Raw genomic sequence first — 23288 nt, 5'->3', positions numbered from 1 at the left:
CACAAAAACTCGAACTTAATTCGTTTTAAACCGCTCGGTCTCTGTCCAATCAGAAACCGTCCTGAAGCTTCACGACACCTCGCGACTTTTGGGGGCAGATTTTGCGGGTTCTCATCCCGTCAAGCCAATCAGATTCGATGCACCGAGCAGGCTGCGCAGCAGCTCAACCAATCGCAGAGCAGAGAGGATCCGGGCGGTCCGCCGCGTGCCGCCTCTCCGCCGCTGCGGTCCATAGACTCTGACTGGCGTCTTGCCGCTCCGTGCCGCGCCGCGCCGCTCGCCACCGCTCCGCTCCGCGTCAGGGACGTCGCAGCAGCGGTTGCTAGCCGACAGGCTGCCGCTGCTCTCCGGCTGGGATGTGACAGAGGTGCGGCCACAGAACCGAGCCAGATTCTCAGTGAGGGCCCAACCGGGACCAGCGGGACCGTTCCGGGTCAAACAGTAAGTGTTTGTGTTCAAGATGAGCTGCGTGATTTGGGCGGTAAAAGACGGCGGGGCGGTGTGTGTGTGTGTGTGTGTGTGTGTGTGTGTGTGTGCGTGTGTGTGCGCGCGCGCGCGCGCGCTGTGACTCGACATCAGCTGGAGTCTCAGCAGATGTTCACATCAATAAGGTGAAATATACCGGAACAGAACCGGAACAAAGCCGCTACATGACGGTAAGAGTGACGCTGCTGCGGAGGCCTGAATATTTACTGCTGCTCTGCTCCTCTTCATCCTCCTCCTCCTCCTCCTCCTCCGTGGGCCCATCTTCATCAGGAGAAGGAGGCAGGACATGTTCATCAGAGACATGATGATGTGAGACAGGAGGTCAGAATATGACTCAGTGTTCCATACAGGCCTTCAGTCGACTGATAACGTGTCAGTAATTACCATCATCATCACCATCATCATCATTAATATAAGTATTATGTATAAAACAATCAGCAGCTGTGTCCACACTCAGTTCATCAGCTTATATCGATCACAGATGATAAAACCAGAGAAGACCTGACTGGACTGACAGAACCAGAACCAGCAGGGACAATCATCAGTCCAGAGAACTACAGTTAAATCATATTAAAGCTGCAGAGACAAAGTAACACAGAACAACTCTGACAGTGAAGGACAGTGAGACTGGACAGTAAGCAGAAGTAATCAGAGTGCTACACATTGGTCACAGTTACAGCAGGTAGGAGCTGTAGGTCTGCAGAGTGATTTAATAATGATGACAATGATAACAGAGACAGACAGACAGACAGACAGACAGATGGGGACAGACATCTGTGAAGTTCCACAGAATGAGCACAAATCTACTTCCTTTATCAAACTCCAGAGTAAAATCCTCGACATGCAGCCGACAGCAGTTCCCTCAGAGCGTCCTCACTCATCAGTGTGTGCAGATATTCTCCTCATCTGACTGACTGTTTCTGTTCCTCCTGCTGATTAACAGAACACGTCTGGTTGGCTCCTGATAAAATTATATTGATTTTTAAAATAATATGTATTTTACAAACTGTATTTTACGGACTGTTAAAATGCATCTGAGCAGTTATCTGCATTAGAGTTATTGTATCCGTCTGTTCCAGCACTGACAGAGGTTATCACCTGTATTATTTAATTATAATTCATCAGCCACAGACTTTCATTCATCCAGATGTATTTGGGATATTTGGATCTTAAAAGAAAACACATTTAGCACGTTTTACCCGTTTTGTAGGTCTTCATTTGACATTTTCATTTGACTGCATGAACGAGTGCATTTTATTTTTTAGAGATTTAATTTTATGTTGTTGGTTTTATTTTGAAGGACACGCCGCCATACTTCCGTTCTTTACAACCATTTAATCCTTTCCCACAATGCTTTGTGTCCACGTCCCCTGCTTCCTGTTTATTGTGACCGTCTCCACCGGTAAAATTTTATCGTTTACGCCGCTGTGCAGCCGCCGAACGCCCGGTGAGTAACCGAATCTGAGCCGTTTCACGGCTGAATCCGGTCCGCGTCGTTTGTTCCGCGGGTTGATCTTTTATTTTGATAGTTAGCGCTCAGGGAAGAGAGATCCCTCCTCTGCTTCCTCATCACTGACACTGAGCCTGGCCGAGCCCCGGAACCCCACTCAAAAACTCCATCATTTAAAACCTCCATCGTACGACGAACAGAAAATACATTTTAAAACGATTTCAGATATTTTACACAATAAAAGCGTCTTGTAATGATTTCGGCAGTCAGATAATCAACCAATGAATTCTAAATGTGAAAGAAACGGCATCTTTAATAATGGATGCCCTGCCAGCAACCGCCCTCCGCGGGAGGCTCACTGACAGGTACCGGCGGCGGTAATGACGACATCCGTCCTATACGTTGACGCTGAGTGTGAGTCTGACGCTTTCTGTTGTGTCTGATGGATCTGAGTCTCAGCAGCTGCTTTCATGATCCGTCTGTCACCGAGCTGAGGCTCCCGGCCGACTGGCAGACAGTAAAAATGGCAGATATTTGAATGGAGTTCGGCGGGTTAAAATGAAGAGTCAAAGTGTCAGAGAGCAGCCTGACGACGATCATCACGTCACTGTGATAACAGCTTCAGCATGACGGAGCTCACCTGACGTCACGACGCAGAGTAATTAATATAAAACGATGTTCAGGCTGACAGGAGGTCAGAGGTCACCTGTGTTTATATGGAGGTGACATCACTGATCATCAGTCCGGCCTGTTCTCTGATGTCTAATTATTGATAACACATTAACATTCATGTCTTGTTTGACCCATAATGATTAATAATAACCTGATCATTCAGACGCTTAACTGATATTAAATGCATTAAAAGTATGTAATACAAAAATTATTGATTAATCAGCTGTGATCGATCGAGCTGTAGATATTAGCTCTGGGTGATGATGGTGGTGGGCAGCCTGGATTTCTTCTTCTATGGTTTCCCTTTGTATGATGTTACTTGATCAGGACAGATTAATAATAATTAGGGTTGTGACAAACAACCACTTTGATTATTGATCAGAAAATGGGAAACTGTCCAACCGTCCAATGAGACGGCTTCAAACATCCAATCAGATTCAGTTCACTGAGAAAAGAAATCTGACAGAGGATTGATTAGTGACTGATCGGGTCATTATTGGTATTAATATTGAGATCAAACAGCACATCAATGAATCCTTACTGTCAGAAACTATATAGATATTGAAATATTTCATTTATTGATTAAGCAGAACATGTCAAACGACAAGACTAATCAAGTTTTCTGATCACTGCATTCCATATTTAAATATCTGGAGTGATTTCATGACCTCAGCCTGAAGTGTTTCTAACAGATTAAATAATAAATGAGTTGATCAGGTAATGATCAGCTGAGAGGAAACGTGTGGAGCTTCTTCTTCTTCTGAGTCCAAACATGTTCAGAGCACTCAGACATGAAACTGATATGTTTGTGTTTCTTTTTGAAAAAACTTAAATTCTTAAAGTAATTTCTGATTTATCTTCTTTATCACTTTATTTATATTTACAGATAGAAATGTTTATTATGTCATCAGTCATATATAAATAATACAAATGATATTTGTTCTGCGTGACGTCCTGTTTACTGCTGATGATGTTAAATTAGTTTATTTTCCAATTAATCTCCTCTCCTCCTCTCTGTCTTCCTCCTCTCTCACCTCCTCCTCAGGCCTGTAGCAGCTCCTCTTCCTCAGCGCGGCCCTGGTTCAGGATGGAGGACTCGGAGACGGAGCTGGCGGTGTCGGAGTCGGACGCCCTGGGCGCAGACTTCATCACGGTGGAGCTGGACACGCAGCCCATCGAGTACGTGGTGAAGTGGGCGGAGGTCGGCTCCAAGTTCACCATCTCCTGCGTGAAGAAAGATTCGGATGACCCATCGGACCTGACAGCCGACCAGCTGAAGATTGAGACGGACGAGGCCTTCTTCGCTCCCTATGAGGAGGTGTACCCCTGCGAGGTGACGGAGCAGAGTGTGGAGATAAAGACAGACTCTGATGAGGATGAGGAGGACACCGAGGAGGAGCAGGAGATGCTGGTGGAGGCGGGGAGCAGCCAGCTGGACGGCGAGGTCGATTCGGACCAAGCTGACTTTGAGCCAGACGAGCGTCAGTACCGCTGCAGCTACTGCGGGAAGTGTTACAGCCACGCCTCCAGCCTGTACCGCCACCAGCAGACGCACACGGGCAAGAGTGGCGGGGCGGCACCACCCACCAAACGGGCGCTGGAGCCGACACATCAGGAAGCGCGCTACACCTGTCCTCACTGCGGGATGAGCTTCAAAGGCAGCAGGTGTGTAACCAGAGAAACAACTGCTCAGTGTGTTTGTGTAGTTTCTGTTGTTTGTTGTTTATCTGTTGTTGTCGTTGTCAGGATGCTCGGCAGTCACCTGCGGCTGCATGGGAAGCGACGGATCCACCCCTGCAACATCTGTGGGAAGGAGTTTAACCACAGCTCCAGCCTGTCGCGCCACCGCCTCATTCACAAGAAGGGAAAAGGCCTCCCCAAGGATGTCACCCTCAGTCCCAACATGGCCGCCCTGCGCCACTCGATGAAAGCTGGCGGCAAGAACAAGAAGACCAAGCGGCAGCAGCAGAGGCAGCAGCAGCAGCAGCAGCAGCAGCATGTGGCTACCGCTATCATTCAGAGTCAGGGTGTCGGTGGTGGAGGCGATAAGTTCTACGCCTGTCCACAGTGTGACATGAGCTTCAGGACATCCACACAGCTGTCCAAACACCAGGTGACCCACGTGAAGGAGCTGCTGGACAACTACACGCCCGGCAAAGAGAACCTGGGCGAGACCTCGTCTGACCTCAAGATTCGCCTCAAGCTCTGCTCCCGCGACAAGCCTAACTTCTACACCCTCTGCAAGAAGAACCGCCGCCGCCGGGGGGGCCGGGCCGGTAAACGGAGCTCCACCGTCTCTGAGGAAGAGGAGGATGGAGGAGGAGGAGGAGGGGGAGGGGCCGGTCGTCATGGCTGCGGCCAGTGCGGGAAGCGCTTCAGCCACGCCTCCAGCCTGGCACGGCACCAGCAGACCCACAGGGTGATGGATGGTGGCGGGCGAGCCAAGCTGCAGCAGCACCAGAAGCAGCTTCACATCAAGACAGGACTCCCCACCACCAAGACCAAGACCTACACCTGCGCCGCCTGCAACAAGACCTTCATGCACTCGTCCAGCTTCTCCCGCCACAAGAAGGCCCACATGGAGGAGGAGCAGCGGGCGCAGGCCGCCGCCGCCAAACGCCGGAAGAGAGTCGTCTTAGATGAGACCGCCCCACTGGAGTCCGACTCGGAGTGAAATCACCCGGCTCTGGGCTGGGTTTGGACTGGTTCTGGACCTGTTCTGTGGTGGTTCTGAATCAGCACTGACTGGTTCTGGACTGGTTTGGGACCAGTCTGGAATGTTATTATATATGAAAGTTCTGGACCAGTACACCACCAGTTCTGGACCAGTTGGAGTCAGATTCTAGGCCGCTCACGGCAGTTTGTTTGTCCAGGTTTCAAGAGCTGGAACTGGTTCTTCTCTGGTGTAGATAGCAGCAGGACATCCATATATGGTCGTATGGCGGGGGGACCTCCACATATGGTCATATCCATACATGGTCATAACTGACCATTAGCTCTTAAGGATGGGATTAGATTTCAAGTGTTACCCCACAGCCCCGCCCCTTTCTCGCCCCTCCCCCACAGGCCCCACCTCTCCCACACCTGTCTGTCAGGTGTCTCACAGACGCTGTTCACTTCATTCTGCCCGCTATACACTCCATTTCCCATCAACCACCTGGGGAGAGAACTGGGAGCAACAGCCAGGCCATACCCATCTGCCACCATATTTCCCATGAGCCCCGAGACCTGTTTATCAGACCTCTGCAGCAGAGCATTGTGGGAAACTGAGTCTCTGCAGTAAGTGCTGACACGGAAGTTTAATAACGACAAAAACAACAGATCAACAAAATAAACCAAGTAAATCTGCGGCAGAGAGCGGACATCAGAAAGTCAAACAAGCCCCGCCCCTCCGCCCCTCCAATCAGATCAAAGTGTCTTTCTCTCATTAACACTTACAGAAAACTTATTTATTTTTTTCAAAATTTTGTAATCTTTTGACAGAAAACTAAAATAACATTTTTACTTGACGTGACGTCTGAATCAAAGAGACAACTAATGATTCTTTTATTATGAGTTATCAGGGATCCAAAAGTCCAAGATGCTCAGTTACTGTGAGAAGAACATAATGATAGAAGCTGAACACAGGAAATGTTTGATGATAAGCAACAAAATGATGCAGATCACGTTCTTATTGATCGACTGATCGATTCAGTCTGGAAAATAATTTCAGACCAAAACAAAATTAAAATCTCTTATCAAAAAAAAAATGAGAAAAATAACGTCAGATTTGTCGTTAGTAAACCTCCGTCCAGGTCTGATGTGGTCCAGGTCTGATGTGGTCCAGGTCTGATGTGGTCCAGGTCTGATGTGGTCCAGGTCTGATGTGGTCCAGGTCTGATGTTGTCCCTCCGCTCGTCTCCACATTCGTTTTCTTTCCTCAGCGACATCAACGCCCAGTTTCTTTCTGGTTTTGCTCAGAGTGATTCTGATTGGCTGAAGTTCTTATCAGCGCGTTTTGACTGGTTGACTGTTTGGCGTTTTAAAGGTTAAAATATGAAATCTGAGCAGGCGATCCGATTGGTCAGAGCTGGCGTTCCTCCACTTTATCGTTTGCATGAAGAGTATAACCTGCAGCTAGTCGGCCATATTTGTAGTTTTTCAGCTGTGTGTGTGTTTGCTGACCGGTCTGCGGCGTCTGACATCTGGATTTCTTGTTTTAGCGGCGAGCGGTCGTGTTTGGAGGTCAACGGGAAAACTGCACTACTTATTTATGAATTTGGAACAATGTTGTAATATATAAATATTAATGGTATTTAATGTGATTCACAATGGAAAAAAAAACAAAAACACCACCTTCAACGTTCAGCATCATCATCCTCAACTGCAGCAGACAGGAAGTGACTCCCACCGACGGCAACCAGTTCTTTCACAGTAAAAGCCTCCACATCAGTTCAAGAGTTCTGTAAAGTAAAAACAGATGATGTGACAGTTCAGAGGATTTCAGGTAGAATCTGAACTAACAAACAAACAGAAATTCAAAGTTACCTCTATTGGTCGATTGAAAAGACAAAAAACCATCAATCATCATTTATTGATCAGTTTATTGGGTTGGTGTGATCAGAAGAGTTTGTGATGTCTGTCGGTGGAGTTAAAGTATTGATCCTGAAGCAGCTGATTGGATAAAGACTTTGACGGGCATCTTGGATCAAACATGGACGACAGACTGAGCAGCTCCAGCCTCCACCCCACGTTCTGTTTCCTGTTTGTGGAGCCACCAGACGGTCAACACTTTGAGTTTGTGAATAACATTTTACTGTGTGAATTGGATTTAATTTAATTTAATGGTGACCTATTTATAAATGTGTGTAGGCGGCTGACAGTCGCACTACCAACCTCCCGTAGAAAATCAAAAGATCTCCTCCTCCTGCTGCTCCTTTTCCTCCTCCTGCTGCTCCTCCTCTTTTCCTTCTCCACCCGCTGCTCCTTCTCCTCCTCTTCCTCTTCTTCCTCCTCCTGGTTTGTGTTCTCAGTTCCGGGCCTCTGTTGGATCCATGTTGTGTTGGTTTGTTTCCTCTTTGGTTCTTCGTGGTTCCAGCGAAGCTTCACCTGCAGATAGAAGGTTGTTCGTCATTGTATCGTGTTTGCCAATAGAATAAAAACCCAGTGGACATGTTTTGTCTTGCGTTTTGTAATAAACCTTTAAAACAAGCTTCCGCTCAGTGTCTTCTCTCAGGCATGATGACCTGCAGAAAGTAATCAGAGTACTGAGATGCAGGATTATAATGCAGGTTGAGAGTGATGACCTGAGCTCCTGCAGGTGTGTGTAGTGCTGCAGCTGCTCGCTGTGGCCACCAGAGGGCAGCAGACACTCAGCATGTCTGTTGAACGAGAGACGCAGTTCAGTCAGAAGAAAAGACAAACAGGACACTCCGAGACTTCTCACTTTTAAATTATATTTAAAAAAAAGTTAAAATAAATCACAGAAAAAAGTTTTTATATACATAAGAAAAACAAACGTTCCCATAAACCAACAGTAAGATGGTCAGAGGTCAGAGGTCAGAGGTCAGGTGAACTGAAGCACAATCAGTCGTAGAACACGTCAGACGTCATGACGATGTTCACAAAGTTCTTGTTAATTAAATATTTTGCATAATGAAGAAAAATCAATCAGATATTCAGGAGTACTATCGTATCATCATTATCAGAGATGTGTGCAGGCATTTAATGTCTCAGCACTATGAACTCTGGGTAAAAGTCAGCAGACATGCAGACTAACAGAAACAAACAAGTCCCAAAATGGCCTCCAGAGTCCTAGTGGACATAACGGTTTGACTGTGGGACAGTCTCACCTGGACTCTGTGGGGTCCCTCTCGGACCTGGACCTGGACTCTGTGGGGTCCCTCTCGGACCTGGACCTGGACTCTGTGGGGTCCCTCTCGGACCTGGACTCTGTGGGGTCCCTCTCGGACCTGGACCTGGACTCTGTGGGGTCCCTCTCGGACCTGGACCTGGACTCTGTGGGGTCCCTCTCGGTGTCTGAGTGTTGCGGTCATCACTCAGCTGAGATGGATGTAACTGATTACAACTACTCAAATTAAAGTAACCACGTCAGGATTTTTACTGTCTGTGATTTAACTCATACATAAATATTCATTCTACCTTGTTACTGTGACATCCTGATTGATTTCTGAGTATAATTTGATTTAATAACCTCACATCTGCATCTGTAGCTGATCACAGACAGGCCGATGAACGCAGGCAGAGAAACAGTTCAACAGTAACTAAAACTCAGAGTGATTCAGAAGAACACTTTGTACCGTCGGTGCTTCATCCAGATCCGTTGGTGAGGTTCAGTACTCGCCCAGACGCTGCTGTGGGTTAAACTGTGACTCTGATGATATGAAGTCATGAAGAAGCTGCAGGTCCAGACTGACTTTACACCAGCAGCAGCCTGCGACACTGAGCGCTGATGAAGAGGAGGATCTGATCCACAGCCACAGTTTGGCCCTCTGAGCTAACGGCCTCATGTTCAGCCCAGAGACGTATCGATCCACAGCCTCGTCCCTCTGAAACACAGAGCAAAATCAGAAGTCCACTGAAGTCGTTCACCTGATGTTTGTGAGCTCTTCTCTGGTGAAAGAGCTGCGAGTAGCACAGCAGAGGACATGCTGGGCGAACACGACCAGATGAAACAACGACACCAACACACCAACAGCCACCGTCCATCTTGGATGATTAGATTTATAACGTCCTTGGAAAAAGTCCACTGAGAGACTTTCTGCAGAGGTGAGACGGAGTCAGAGCTCTGAGCTGTGATACAGCACACAGTTCAAACAGGATCAGTGTGGGTCACTCTCTCAAAACAAGTCGTTAGTTTCAGTAAAATCGGCATGAACATTTTTTTTAAATGTACGTATTCTTTAGAACGGCATGAAATCTGGTTAGTTAATGTTTACTGGTCAGTTTAAGTGAGTGATTACGTTATTATATGTTATGTTATGTATGTTATGTATGCATGTTAGCTAACGTGTGTCTGTTGGAGAGCGTTAGCATGATGCCATTGTCCTGCTGTGTAATGTTAGCTTGTTAATACTAGCATCATTACAGCTGAGTATCTGAGTGCAGCACAGTTAGCTAACAGGCTCCATGTGTTAAATAATGTCTCAGTATGTTAGTCTGTCACAAGTCCTAGTGATTGTTCGAGTCCCGGCCTGGAGCCCTGTGCTGCCTGTCACTCCCCTCTTTCTCTCTCCACCTGTTTCCTGTCATGTCCTCAAGCTGTTCTGTCAATAAAACAAATAAAATATATTTTAAAAAAGTGAACAGTTTGTGCAGTGACACCACCTGACAGGTCTTACTGTGATCACCTCAGCAGTGACTGGGACAAAACACCTGATGCACAAAGTGTGACATGGTTGAAGCTTCTGGCCTGAGACTGACGAGGCAGCAGCAGGACGGGGCTCCAGAGGTTTTACTGGGATCAGCTGATGCAGCTTTCTGAAGAAGGATCTGATTGTAACTGGGCCTGTAGCTTTGGGGAGAATCATCTGACCGGTGTGAAGTGAACCTTTGCCAACAGGTTCTCTGAGGCTCACTTTCTGTTTGAGGCAGCTGAGGGACACAAACAGGAGCAGGGATGGTTGAGAAGAAGCTGCTGATGTTAACAAGACATTTTGGAAGTGTTTAAATCTGTATGATTCTAGCCGGACCAGATCTGGACTTTTGAGGCCTGTTTGTTTATATCAGCCGTTAGTCTGTCAGCTGGTCCAGTGTCCACAAATCCAAGATGGCAACCCGACTGATCGTCCTTCAGACTCCACAGAGACACTAAACCTCCATTAACGTCTCTGGTTTACTCGCTCTCTTTCTCCTCTCTCACCAGTACCTGACGCTGTCTGATTGGCTGGTTAAAGGAGCAGCACACAGATTAAAATCAACAGAGTAAGATACTGTAATGAGCTTTAATGCTACAATTTTACCTGATGTTGTTGATCGGGGTCATATTATGTGCTGAATGTTTAGTTTCAGTTTGAACCTTCAGTTTTTTGACATGTGCTGGCTGTGTGTGTGCAGGAGACAGGTGTGTGTGTGTGTGTGTGTGTGAGTGGGACAATAAGTGATAGGCCACGCCCCCCTCACACCAATCAATACAGCACTTCTGGTTTTGATTCATGCACACAAGAAATGGTGAAATTGAGTCCAGCAGATTTTCTGGCGCCACCTGTGGGCTGTACTGAACATGTTTTAGTTGACCTGTTCTCCACCTGGACCTGAGGATCCCTGCCAAGTCCACTGGTGATTGGACGACTGGTTTTTGAGTTATGCCAGATTACGCTAAGCCCCGCCCCTCTGCAGAGAGATTTTGATTGATGGCAGCCATATTTTTTCAGATCCCGCTCAGCTGTTACAGAAGTGTGCGTCTGTGTTGATGCTCCACTGAGAACATCTTGAAGACGATAGAACAAATCTGAGATCAATAATATCAGAACCAGCGTCTGGACTCAAGTTCTGACGGAAGACAAAGAAGAAAAGTAACAAATATAATTAAAATAATTATGTCTTTGCTAAAAAGACATAATTATTATTGACACGGGCAACACTTTATAACAGCCATCAATAGTAAATAAATTTGTGGTTTATTAGATTAATTTAAGTCAATTCTCTGTTAAGAAAAATGAAACAAAACATTTATTAAGCAGTTGTTAAAAACTTGACTTACAAATTTTAACATTGCCTAAATAATGTTCATAAATGAACAGTTTTTACTGAACAGTTGATACATTGATTTAATTGCTTGTTCACAGTGAAATAACTTAACTAATGTTAAATTCACAATATATTCACATTTTTAAATGATCTATAATTGTTTATTTTAATGATATAACGTACATCGTCCAAGAGGCTTTTTAGCTGATCTGGATCTGATCCGAGGTGGAGCAGCTGAACAGGCTCAGAACTGATCCTGGTGGTCACATACCAGCAGCCTGTTCTAGACTTCCTGGTTGTGGCGTCTGTCACTGTCAGAGGTTTGTGCTCTCTCAGAGTCGTTTAGATCTACGTGACACTGTGACGTATGTTCTGTTGAGCAGAGGATTGTGGGTCAGAACCACCTGAGATGCGCTGGCTTCGTACATGAGCCCAGATGTAGTCGGACATGTTGGTGTGTAACACACTTTTCATGAACCTCACAGTCACTGAGACATTCTGAATGTTCTTCTGGCGGACTGAATTATCAGGTGGGTCCTGGACAGTGTCGTAGTGACAGAACAGGAAGTGACCTCACCTCACACCTGAGGTCTTTACTCTCCTCTGATTGGCTCACAGAAATGTGTGTGTGCTGCATTAAAAGGATCTGACTGTAAAGTCCCCCTGTGGATGTCTTTAATCTCATCACAGCTAATAATACACACACACACACACACACACACACACACAGTGTTTAGATGACTGCACAGTTTGTGAGCTGGGTACTAAAGATCATCAGAGTACCGAGCAGACTTCATTCTCTCTGGTTCCAGACTGGTTCCGGTCCACCTCTGTTACATGATCTGGTTTTTCCTGGCTGTTTATCCTGGTTGTCTTAACGACCTCTCAGATAATCTGGTTTACTCTGAATTCTGCCCGGCAACAGGTTGTGAGGGGTCCACATGAGATATAACACCAGCAGCAGGATTATTACAGTCAGTTTATACAATGTGTGATTTATTCACAGTCACAGAACTGTCCTGGTGTCAGTCTCTGCCTCTGTCACACAGCAACACACAGCATTTATTCAACTTTCATTTAATTCAACATGTTTGTGTGGGAAGAAAACCGACTGATGTTGATCCGTTTCCCGTTTCCCTGCCTGGTCATCTGAAACTGAGCGGTTCATCAGTGAGTCCAGGTTCCAGTCATGATGACGAGCCTCTGTTTCCATCAGCAGGACAGACTGACTGGCAGCACTGTAGCATCACAAACATATTGCTCATGAAGTCTGGCTTTAAAACAGTGAACTTGTCCTTTAAAAGGACTTGGACATGGCCCCGCCCCCCCGCGGCCCCCTGGTGTCTTCCTGCGTCATGGCCGCTGTCCTTTGGCCTTCAGCTGACATCAGCAGTTAATCTGTTTCTCTGAGCTGATTAACTCCTTCATCTGCTCAGCTGCTGCGAGACACCACAAGACATCCTGAGACACCTGCACACACTGCGACACACTGCGACACACTGCGACACACAACAACACACTGCGACACACAACAACACACTGCGACACACTGCGACACACTGCGACACACAACAACACACTGCGACACACAACAACACACTGCGACACACAACAACACACTGCGACACACTGCGACACACTGCGACACACAACAACACACTGCGACACACTGCGACACACTGCAACACACTGCGACACACTGCGACACACAACAACACACAGCAACACACTGCAACACACTGCGACACACTGCGACACACAACAACACACTGCGACACACTGCAACACACTGCGACACACAACAACACACTGCGACACACAACAACACACTGCGACACACAACAACACACAGCAACACACAACAACACACTGCGACACACTGCAACACACTGCGACACACAGCAACACACTGAGACACACAACAACACACTGCGACACACAACAACACACAGCGACACACAACAACACACTGCGACACACAACAACACACTGCAACACACTGCAACAAACAACAACACACTGCGACACACTGCAACACACTGCGACACACTGCAACACACTGCGACACACAACAACACACTGCGACACACAACAACACACTGCGACACACTGCGACACACAACGACACACTGCGACACACAACAACACACTGCGACACACTGCAACACACTGCGACACACTGCAACACACAGCGACACACTGCGACACACTGCAACACACTGTGACAGACTGCAACACACAACAACACACTGTGACACACTGCAACACACAGCAACACACAACAACACACTGCGACACACAACAACACACTGCGACACACTGCAACACACTGCGACACACTGCGACACACAGCAACACACTGCGACACACAACACACTGCGACACACTGCGACACACTGCAACACACAGCGACACACTGCAACACACAACAACACACTGCGACACACAGCAACACACAACAGCACACTGCAACACACAACAACACACTGCGACACACAGCAACACACAACAACACACTGCGACACACTGCGACACACAGCGACACACTGCAACACACAACAACACACTGCGACACACTGCAACACACTGCGACACACTGCAACACACAACAACACACTGCGACACACAGCAACACACAACAACACACTGCGACACACAACAACACACAGCAACACACTGCAACACACAGCAACACACTGTAACACACTGCAACACACAACAACACACTGCAACACACTGCGACACACTGCAACACACAACAACACACTGCGACACACAACAACACACTGCGACACACTGCGACACACAACAACACACTGCGACACACTGCGACACACTGCAACACACAGCGACACACTGCAACACACAACAACACACTGCGACACACAGCAACACACAACAGCACACTGCAACACACAACAACACACTGCGACACACAGCAACACACAACAACACACTGCGACACACTGCGACACACAGCGACACACTGCAACACACAACAACACACTGCGACACACTGCAACACACTGCGACACACTGCAACACACAACAACACACTGCGACACACAGCAACACACAACAACACACTGCGACACACAACAACACACAGCAACACACTGCAACACACAGCAACACACTGTAACACACTGCAACACACAACAACACACTGCAACACACTGCGACACACTGCAACACACAACAACACACTGCGACACACAACAACACACTGCGACACACTGCGACACACAACAACACACTGCGACACACTGCGACACACTGCAACACACAACAACACACAACAACACACAGCAACACACTGCAACACACAGCAACACACTGTAACACACAACAACACACTGCGACACACAACAACACACTGCGACACACTGCGACACACAACAACACACTGCGACACACAGCGACACACTGCGACACACTGCGACACACTGCAACACACAACGACACACTGCGACACACAACAACACACTGCAACACACTGTAACACACTGTGACACACTGCGACACACTGCAACACACAACAACACACTGCGACACACTGCAACACACAACAACACACTGCAACACATCCTGAGACACCTGCACACACTGTAACACACAACAACACACAGCAACACACTGCAACACACAACAACACACAGCAACACACTGTAACACACTGTAACACACAGCAACACACTGCAACACACTGCGACACACAACAACACACTGCAACACACTGCGACACACTGCGACACACAACAACACACTGCGACACACTGCAACACACAACAACACACTGCGACACACAGCGACACACTGCGACACACTGCGACACACTGCAACACACAACGACACACTGCGACACACAACAACACACTGCAACACACTGTAACACACTGCGACACACTGCGACACACAACAACACACTGCAACACACTGCAACACACTGTGACACACTGCGACACACTGCAACACACAACAACACACTGTGACACACTGCAACACACTGCAACACACTGTGACACACTGCGACACACTGTAACACACAACAACACACAGCAACACACTGCAACACACAACAACACACAGCAACACACTGTAACACACTGTAACACACAACAACACACTGCGACACACTGTAACACACAACAACACACAGCAACACACTGTAACACACTGTAACACACTGCAACACACTGTAACACACTGCAACACACTGCAACACACTGTAACACACAGCAACACACAGCAACACACTGTAACACACTGCAACACACTGCAACACACTGTAACACACAGCAACACACTGTAACACACTGCAACACACTGTAACACACTGTAACACACAGCAACACACAACAACACACAGCAACACACTGTAACACACTGTAACACACTGCAACACACTGTAACACACTGCAACACACTGCAACACACTGTAACACACAGCAACACACTGTAACACACTGCAACACACTGTAACACACTGTAACACACTGTAACACACAGCAACACACTGCGACACACTGCAACACACAGCAACACACTGTAACACACAGCAACACACTGCGACACACTGTAACACACTAACACCCTGACGCCATATGAGGTGCAGCTGCTCATCAGGAGCATTTTGGGGTTTAGTATCTTGCTCAAAGATGCTTTGGCGTGGAGCCGGGGAGCCCGGGATTCGAACCAGCAACCTTCTGATTCCTGCTCCTGATGACCTGCTCTAACTCCTGAGATGCAGCGATGAACTGTAAACACTGCAGCACTTTAAACACATGAAAACACATTTCTCAATCAAAGATCACAGCTGGAAATATGTCTGTGCACGTGTACACACCTGTGTACACACCTGTCTGTGCACGTGTACACACCTGTGTACACACCTGTCTGTGTGTGTTGGTGAGTTTGATAAAAGACGAGTCAGGCAGTCTGGGGTCAGTCAACATCTCTTTATAGGTTCTTATCGTACACAGCGGAGCGACTACAAGCTCCCACCGACCCACAACAAACATCACAACACTCCATATTACAAAGAAAGAGACACAGAAACATTACAGCCTGTACCTGGAACCTGAAGTTCTCTTTAACCTGATCCTTTAATCACTAACAGCTGATCCGAAGTAACTCTGTAGAACTGAACACAGACCAGAACCACACACACTCTCTGATGCAGCTTCCTGTCTGTCAGACGGAGGAAACATGAGGCTGCCCGGACCGAACGCTCAGTGGACCCGGTTCATGTTGTTGTTAGAGCCGGAACCAAAACTGGAAAGTATCAGGGGGCTGCTGCGACCCGGACCGTTTCTGCTGTAACACAGAAGTCAGAACACATCGTGACGAGAACCGATTCATTTGATAAGTAAACAAACAGAAAGTTTCTGTTTCGTTGTGTTAGACTGTAAATGTGGTGCCGGCCCGTTGGCTGCAGCGGGCCGGGCTCTGGTGCTCGCAGGATGAGGTGAACGATGTTTCACGTCTGCTGGTTGTTGTTCTTCGGTTAGCATTGATGCTAACAGGTGGCTTGCCATGTAAAAAATTATTTTAGAGGCTCATTTTTCCATTTTTCTGTAAAGAATCACAAGGTTAACACAGCTGACAGGTTAAGAGCCTCAACACGTCACAGTTCAGTCAGTCAGTTAATATAATGACTTCTGTCCTCAGGGGAGCGTTCGGTCGGGCAGCCAGAGACAAACATTAATATTAGCTGAAGATGAGTTTGGTCATCACAGTGTGTGCTGGTTCTGCTGCAACTTCAGAGTAAAAAATGTTCCTGTTTCAGGGTGAAGCAGCGTCGCTGACACGGAACCAGACGGCCGAGACGAGGCGACCCGAGCCAAGCCCGTTCGGTCCCGTCATGTGCTTCAGTTCACAGACGTTAGCATTAATGCTAGCTATCCCGCTTCAACTGAAGAAAGTGAAGCTGTGATCGTTCAGGAAGTAAAATCATCAAAAACACAAAGTGTGAATGTCAAAGAATTAAGTTTGGAGTTCTGTTCATTTTCAAATTAGAAAAATAATAAATTATATCATAAATGTTATAAAAATTACTGAGAGAAGCTGCATGAGTGTCTCACTGCCCAAACACCTCCGCACCTCCTGCTGGTCAGGAGCGGTACTGCAGCCTGGCTGTCTTCAGGATGTCGGCCATCTGTTTCCATGCCAACTGGTGACGACCAGAGTCCGACCGATACTCGATGTCTGAGACATAAATCCCAACATGTGGACGTGAAGAAGATTCGGATGTTTGTTTTTCACATAAACAAACAAGTTTGGCAAGAATGAAGATATTGTTCACTGCGCTCTCTGCTGGACAGACCCAGGAACTGCAACAGATACTAAACATGTTCAATATGTGATCAATGAGCCGATATCAGCTGATCAAAGGTCAGTGGTGATGTATCGGTCGGGCTCCGGTGTCCAGTCTGTCCGGCCTGAAGGTGACTGACAGGAGACTTTAATGAGGGGGCGGGGTTAATTAAATATTCATATATGATTTAATTTTTTATAACGCAGACGTTTTATTTACAGCAGCAGGTTTCTGTTCCTCCTGTTTAAAAATAAACTCTGTTCAACATATTTACAGAATGGAAAATATCACATTCACAGTAAATTTAAAGGACTTGTTCACTTTGAACGAGTGTGTATGTGTGTGTGTGTGTGTGCGTGCGTGCGTGCGTGCGCGGGTGTGCGTGCATGTGTGTGTACAGTTGGTGGAGAAGACTTCTCCTCTCTCGCTCCCTGTTTACTGGTCGAGAGGCAGGTGGAGGAGGGGGAGGAGAGGGGAGAGACCTCAGTGTCCTTTCAGGTGGGCGGGGCTCTCAGCCGGCGGCCTCCTCTGCGCCCTCCTCCACCTGATTGGCTTTCCCCATCGTCTTCATCTTGGCAAGCAGGTCGCCGAACGTCTCCTTCACGCCTTTCTCCAGCAGCCAGCCTTCACTCTCACACTCGGGGTTTTCGGGGTCCTCCATCGTCTCCAGAGCCGTGCAGAGGTACTTCAACCCCGCCATGTCCACCGACTGACACACACACACACACACACACACGCGTTAGTGTACAGGTCATATATCACATCAGTTTGGCTGTTGTGTTGGTGAAGCTGCACTCCACTCCAGCAGGGGGCGACATGTTAATGACGTGAGCCTCATCATGCACTTTGTGTTTAACTGAAAACAATAAAGATAATCCATAGACCTCTGGGACAGGTGGGTATCTTAGCTCAGCTTATCTTAGCTTAGTTTAGCTTAGCTTATTTTAGCTTAGTTTAGCTTAGCTTATTTTAGCTTAGCTTAGCTTAGCTTATCTTAGCTTAGTTTAGCTTAGCTTAGCTTTGCCGCTAACATTTGCAGCGTGATTCAGGACGTCGAATAAATGTCAATAAAGTTTGTTTGACAGAGAAATGTTGTCAGATTGTTGATGAGTGTTACACTTTCTCCTGATCACTTTAACAACATGCAGAGGAACGTGACGTTCTGATCCGCGATGACCCGTGTCACTGACGAGGCTTCTGATTGGTTGGGTGAGCTGCGTTCCTCTGAGAGAGAGATTGAGTTCATCTGCGTCATCAGGTCAAACTTGTTGTTTTGACCCACATAATGAATTGTCTTCACTCTTTCAGGAACTGTCCCTGAACTTCCCAGAACGCAACCTGTTGCTTCTGCAGGCAGATTAACCCCCCCCCCTTCCCCCAGAATAGTTCCTGATCCTCAGTGAGCCTCAGCAGCACCCGGCATCCTAGCACGCCACTGCCTCAGCACGATCCACGAGTCAGAACCACGAGTCACAGCAGGAGTCAAATAAAACGTGATGGAACGTTTCCATTAAATGTCTGACAGAAGCCACAGACTTCAGATCAGATTCAGATGAACTCAGAACATTAAAATCAAATGTGGTGTCTGATCAATAACTGTGATTGATACAGAAACCGAAACTACGTATCTTTAAATATTAACTGTAAAAACCATCATCACATTTTATAAACTTGAAATGATGTCATTTTAAAAACTGTTTTTCAAATTGCTGGTTTTGTTTTGTTAAGCTGCAGCTCCTTCAGCGCTAATGCTAATCACTTGCTAATCAATTATGTTATTGACCTGATGGGTTTAAGGTCGCTGCAGGTGTGCTGCGATTATCTCGCTCAAATCAGAGGATAAAGAGGAGAACTCATCCTGTGTTCACCTCCAGGAGAAAGTCCTCCGATCAGAAACAGCAGCAGCTCAGTTTGTCCTCGTTAGCTCATTTCCAAGAAAATCCTTGTTTTAACAGCCCCGCCCCCCAGCACTGCCATCCAATCAGAGTGTCTCTACAGTCTTCACATGATCAGCTGAATGCAGACGTGCAGCAGGAAGACTGATTGTTTCTTGACAGACAAAAAATGTTAGAACTGCACCTGAAGGAACAGGAAGTTCCTCACAGTGATGTTAATGGACCAACCAGCTCATTTCTACCTGTGATGTCATAACATGTAACAGGAAGTGATGGTGCTGCTGATCACATGGATGTGATTGGTTGTTTCCTGTATTTGCTCCTAACGTGACCTCAGTAAATATAAAGCCACAGCAGCTGCTGGTTAGCTTAGCTTAGCATACAGACTGTAAACAAGGGGAGACAGTGGACTACTTCCTGGTTCTCTTGTCAGGAGACTCCAGGAAATGTTCCAGAACGTGACTTCCTGTCAGAGTACAAACTGACATGTAACTGCTTCAGTTTTTGTTCAGATGAAATAAACCGGATCTGGCGTGTTCATCGGGGAGCTGTGGTGCTGCTCACTGGGCTAGCTGTTTCCAGTCTTTGTGCTAAGCTAAATTAAGCGGCTGCTGCTAAACGTTGAACTGTTTCTTCAAGTGACAGTGTAGTCCAGGCTGGATGCTGATTGGCTGAAGCAGCTTACCTCCAGGAAGATGGTGCTGATAATGAGCACTCCGATGCTGCTCATCATACTGCTGAAGTAGGCGAAGAGTGCCTCGCGGCAGCCCCGGGTCCAGATGTTGAGCTCCTCAATGCGGTGGTCGTAATCATAGTGGGCGGAGTTATTGGTCAGGTGGTGCTGGATGCAGGGCCGAGGGGAGCCGGGGTTACAGCAGCTGAAGGGGACGCTGTCCATCAGGAACTTCCCCTCCACGTTACTGAGGACACGACTGAGGGACAAACACAGACGTTAGAGGTCACTGCCTGAAGGATGGACTACTGTCCCACCTGAACCTCCTGGATCTCCTGGACCTCCTGGACCCTCCAGCCTTCTATTCAGAGCCTCTGACTAACTATCCAACAATTAATGGTAACAAACATCAACAAAGCCAAATAAAGACGACCACAAGCAGATGCTCTCCGAGTCGTTTGTGGTGGTTTTGTTTCGCTTTGTCTTCGTGTGATTTCTGACTTTACAGAAATAGTTTCAATAAACCGACACTTTGACCTTTTCTGTAGCACGACCATGAGGAAAAAAACCTTACTGTTGTTTTAATTCTTTAGACGTTCATCAAGAAAACATTATCAGTATAAAATGACACACTATGATAAACAGTGAGAGTCTGAGTATAGAGCCCTGAGGAACGCCCGACAACACAAGGACAACTGGAATCTGTGTTTACTCTTCATAACTAACCGCCCTAATCAGAGGAGGTTAACGAGCCAGTAGAAACAGTGCTAAACCATGACGTCATCACTTATTGTCCTCTTAATAACTGAGCTAACTAGCCAGCTAGCACGGACCATTATCATGGCTGACATAGTGTGGCTGGGCTTCCACCAGGCTAACGTTAGCTAGCAGTCAGATTCGAGGACTCTAGATTCTGTAGTTCATTACAGCCACAACAACAAACAACATGCGGATGAATTCTCTCTGAACAGAAGAGTTTGTCCTGACGGTGACACAGAGGGAACAATCATGGGGTTCATCTTCTGGAGGTCTGAAATGTTTCCTGATGTCTAAAAGTGCCTGAATCAAATAAAAGCTTTCTCTTTAAACCAAACTCATCTGAACGTCTGATCTGAGGGCGATGGGACATTTTGAGAAATCATCGGTGACGCCTCTGAGGGGGCGGAGCCTGAGGCTGGATGACAGCAGGTTAAAATTGGATGATGGGAAATAATCATCTCAGAGGGAGAGAGTTATAGCTCTTAAGTGCATTAACACAGAAACAGGACACGCAAACACGCATCTACAACCCGCTGCAGCCACAGAGTCGATCAGCTGACCAGTTCCTCATCATCAACATCAACATCACAAACAATGGTGAGAGAATCAAGCGCTCCCTGGGCAGCCTGGTTTGGTTTAACCTTGTCATGTTAGCGGGCTGTAATCTGCAGCGAGTTGGAAATCAGATCCTGACAGATTAAAGACTTAAGGAGGAGAATCTGGTACATCGACCTCCAGCATGGGAACTTTTACCTCCTCAAATCCCTCATTTATCCTCCACTGACCCCGTTTAACTGAACTCAGGCTGAAAGTTCAGTTAAAGTGAGATTCAGCTGAAAACACACGAGAGTCCGTTTGAATCTCGTTAGGAAGCTTAGAGATGATCCCAGTTTGTGCCTTCAATGACCTCAGTCACAAAAATGAGCCACAGTTCAAAGAACCGTGACCGAGCTGACCTTTCCTCAAAGGTTAGAAAGAAAACTAGTTTCGACTAGAATTCAGGGACCAGAGAACCTCTGAGGTTCTGAAGAAAGCACAGGATGGACTTTGGAGTTTGACAAGCAGTTGATGAATTTCACAGCGTCTGCTGCAGTCTTGTGTCTGATACTCACTCTTTGACGGCATCGTTGCTCATATCCAGGTAGCGGTTGCTGATCCACTGCACCTCGAACCAGTCCCTGAAGTTGTTGTTGCCGCAGCAGCGGAACTCGATCTGCGTCATGTCCAGTGTCCTCTTCATGAAGCAGCGACCCGGCGTGTCCGTGTCCTTGTAGAACTTGATGCTGTTCTTCAGGCCCTCGGCCAGCGTCAGGTACACGGCGAACTGCATGAGGAAGCAGAGCATAGCTGCCAGCAGCAGCAGCACGTTGAAGCCACAGCACAGCATCATGTACGTCTTCAGCATCGGCTTCCACTTGGCGAACTTGACCGGGTCCAGAGAGTCGTGGCACACCTTTCCTCCAAAGGCGTTGATCCCACAGGCCAACAAGCCCACCATGATCAGCAGGTTGGGCACCAAGTGGCCCTCGTTGTTGTCCATCATTTCGCTTCTCTTCCGCAGCTCGATCTTGAAGAAGATGCCAAGGCTGAAGATGAGGATCCCCACCATGACCGAGACCCAGTAGAGCATCCACAGACCCTGAGCCAGCTTCACCCGCTTCTGCAGGTTGAACTTCACTGGCATGAACGGCATTTTAACGTCTTAGTGCAACAAAACACTCAAATCAAAAGTCACTTCACGTCAGGAATCAGGACGAAGCAGTTTTAGAATCTGTCTAGTTTCAAAAATATAGTCCAATCCAGAAAAAAGCAGCTGAATGCGACTCCACCAGAACTCCCAGTTTCAGACCCATGATGCCAAGCTGCAGTTCAGGACAGTCCATACTGCTGGGGGGGCAGAGGGGTCTGCCATCAGATCAACCAAATATTCTCATAAAACAGGTGCGGCGGGCTCGGCACTGCGCTGCAGGAGAAAAGGTGTGAATGTGAGCGAGCTGCGACTTGTCATCCCAAACCTCCGAGCAGCTCTGATCCCATTAACAGCAGATCAGCCACTAATCCTCCAGATTACTGATAATTGGTTTGATGTTAAGCAGCTGCTTCCGCTTCTCGGCCTGTCACAGCTCAGAGTTCAGTTCTGCTGACAGGAGCTCACCTGTGTCATTATCTCCCTGCAGGTGTTTCTCCGATGATACGTCCAGTCAGCAGAGAAGACCTCAGAACCTGCCTGTAAAGAGGCGACTGACAACAGGCCGGCCAATCACACGCTGTCCTCACAGTTGGTCTCTTTGTCAACGCAGCGTTTCGCAAAGTCCCCTCACCTGTTAGCAGTCAGCTGTTTACCTGTGG

General features: G+C 47.3%; 2 protein-coding genes across 2 annotated transcripts; one reads left to right on the top strand and one right to left on the bottom strand.

Annotated features, from left to right (window-relative positions):
* Positions 1–124: 124 nt before the first annotated feature.
* On the top strand, positions 125–7799 carry LOC119033274 (zinc finger protein 135). The gene is made up of 3 exons (XM_037123170.1): positions 125–441; positions 3654–4273; positions 4355–7799. Exons 2-3 carry the CDS (start codon positions 3696–3698, stop codon positions 5280–5282), a joined length of 1506 nt encoding a protein of 501 aa, XP_036979065.1. The 5' UTR covers positions 125–441; positions 3654–3695; the 3' UTR covers positions 5283–7799.
* Positions 7800–16239: 8440 nt separating this feature from the next.
* Positions 16240–23101, bottom strand: prph2b (peripherin 2b (retinal degeneration, slow)). The gene is made up of 3 exons (XM_037123186.1): positions 22052–23101; positions 20193–20439; positions 16240–18321 (listed from the first exon to the last, which is right to left on the bottom strand). The coding sequence occupies exons 1-3, from the start codon at positions 22630–22632 to the stop codon at positions 18124–18126; spliced, it is 1026 nt and encodes a 341-aa protein (XP_036979081.1). The 5' UTR covers positions 22633–23101; the 3' UTR covers positions 16240–18123.
* Between the last annotated feature and the right edge of the window lie 187 nt (positions 23102–23288).

The sequence above is a fragment of the Acanthopagrus latus genome, chromosome 15 (genome assembly GCF_904848185.1).
Source record: "Acanthopagrus latus isolate v.2019 chromosome 15, fAcaLat1.1, whole genome shotgun sequence".
Taxonomy (NCBI): domain Eukaryota; kingdom Metazoa; phylum Chordata; class Actinopteri; order Spariformes; family Sparidae; genus Acanthopagrus; species Acanthopagrus latus.
This window is presented reverse-complemented; position numbering and strand designations above follow the sequence as displayed.

Excerpts from the sequence above, each read along its gene's own strand:
- LOC119033274 (XM_037123170.1), top strand. The coding sequence starts at position 3,696 with ATGGAGGACTCGGAGACGGAGCTGGCGGTGTCGGAGTCGGACGCCCTG. Across the intron at positions 4,274-4,354 it reads ATGAGCTTCAAAGGCAGCAG|GATGCTCGGCAGTCACCTGC; the intron begins GTGTGTAACCAG and ends TGTCGTTGTCAG.
- prph2b (XM_037123186.1), bottom strand. The coding sequence starts at position 22,632 with ATGCCGTTCATGCCAGTGAAGTTCAACCTGCAGAAGCGGGTGAAGCTG. Across the intron at positions 20,440-22,051 it reads AGCAACGATGCCGTCAAAGA|TCGTGTCCTCAGTAACGTGG; the intron begins GTGAGTATCAGA and ends TTTGTCCCTCAG. Across the intron at positions 18,322-20,192 it reads TCAGCACCATCTTCCTGGAG|TCGGTGGACATGGCGGGGTT; the intron begins GTAAGCTGCTTC and ends TGTGTGTGTCAG.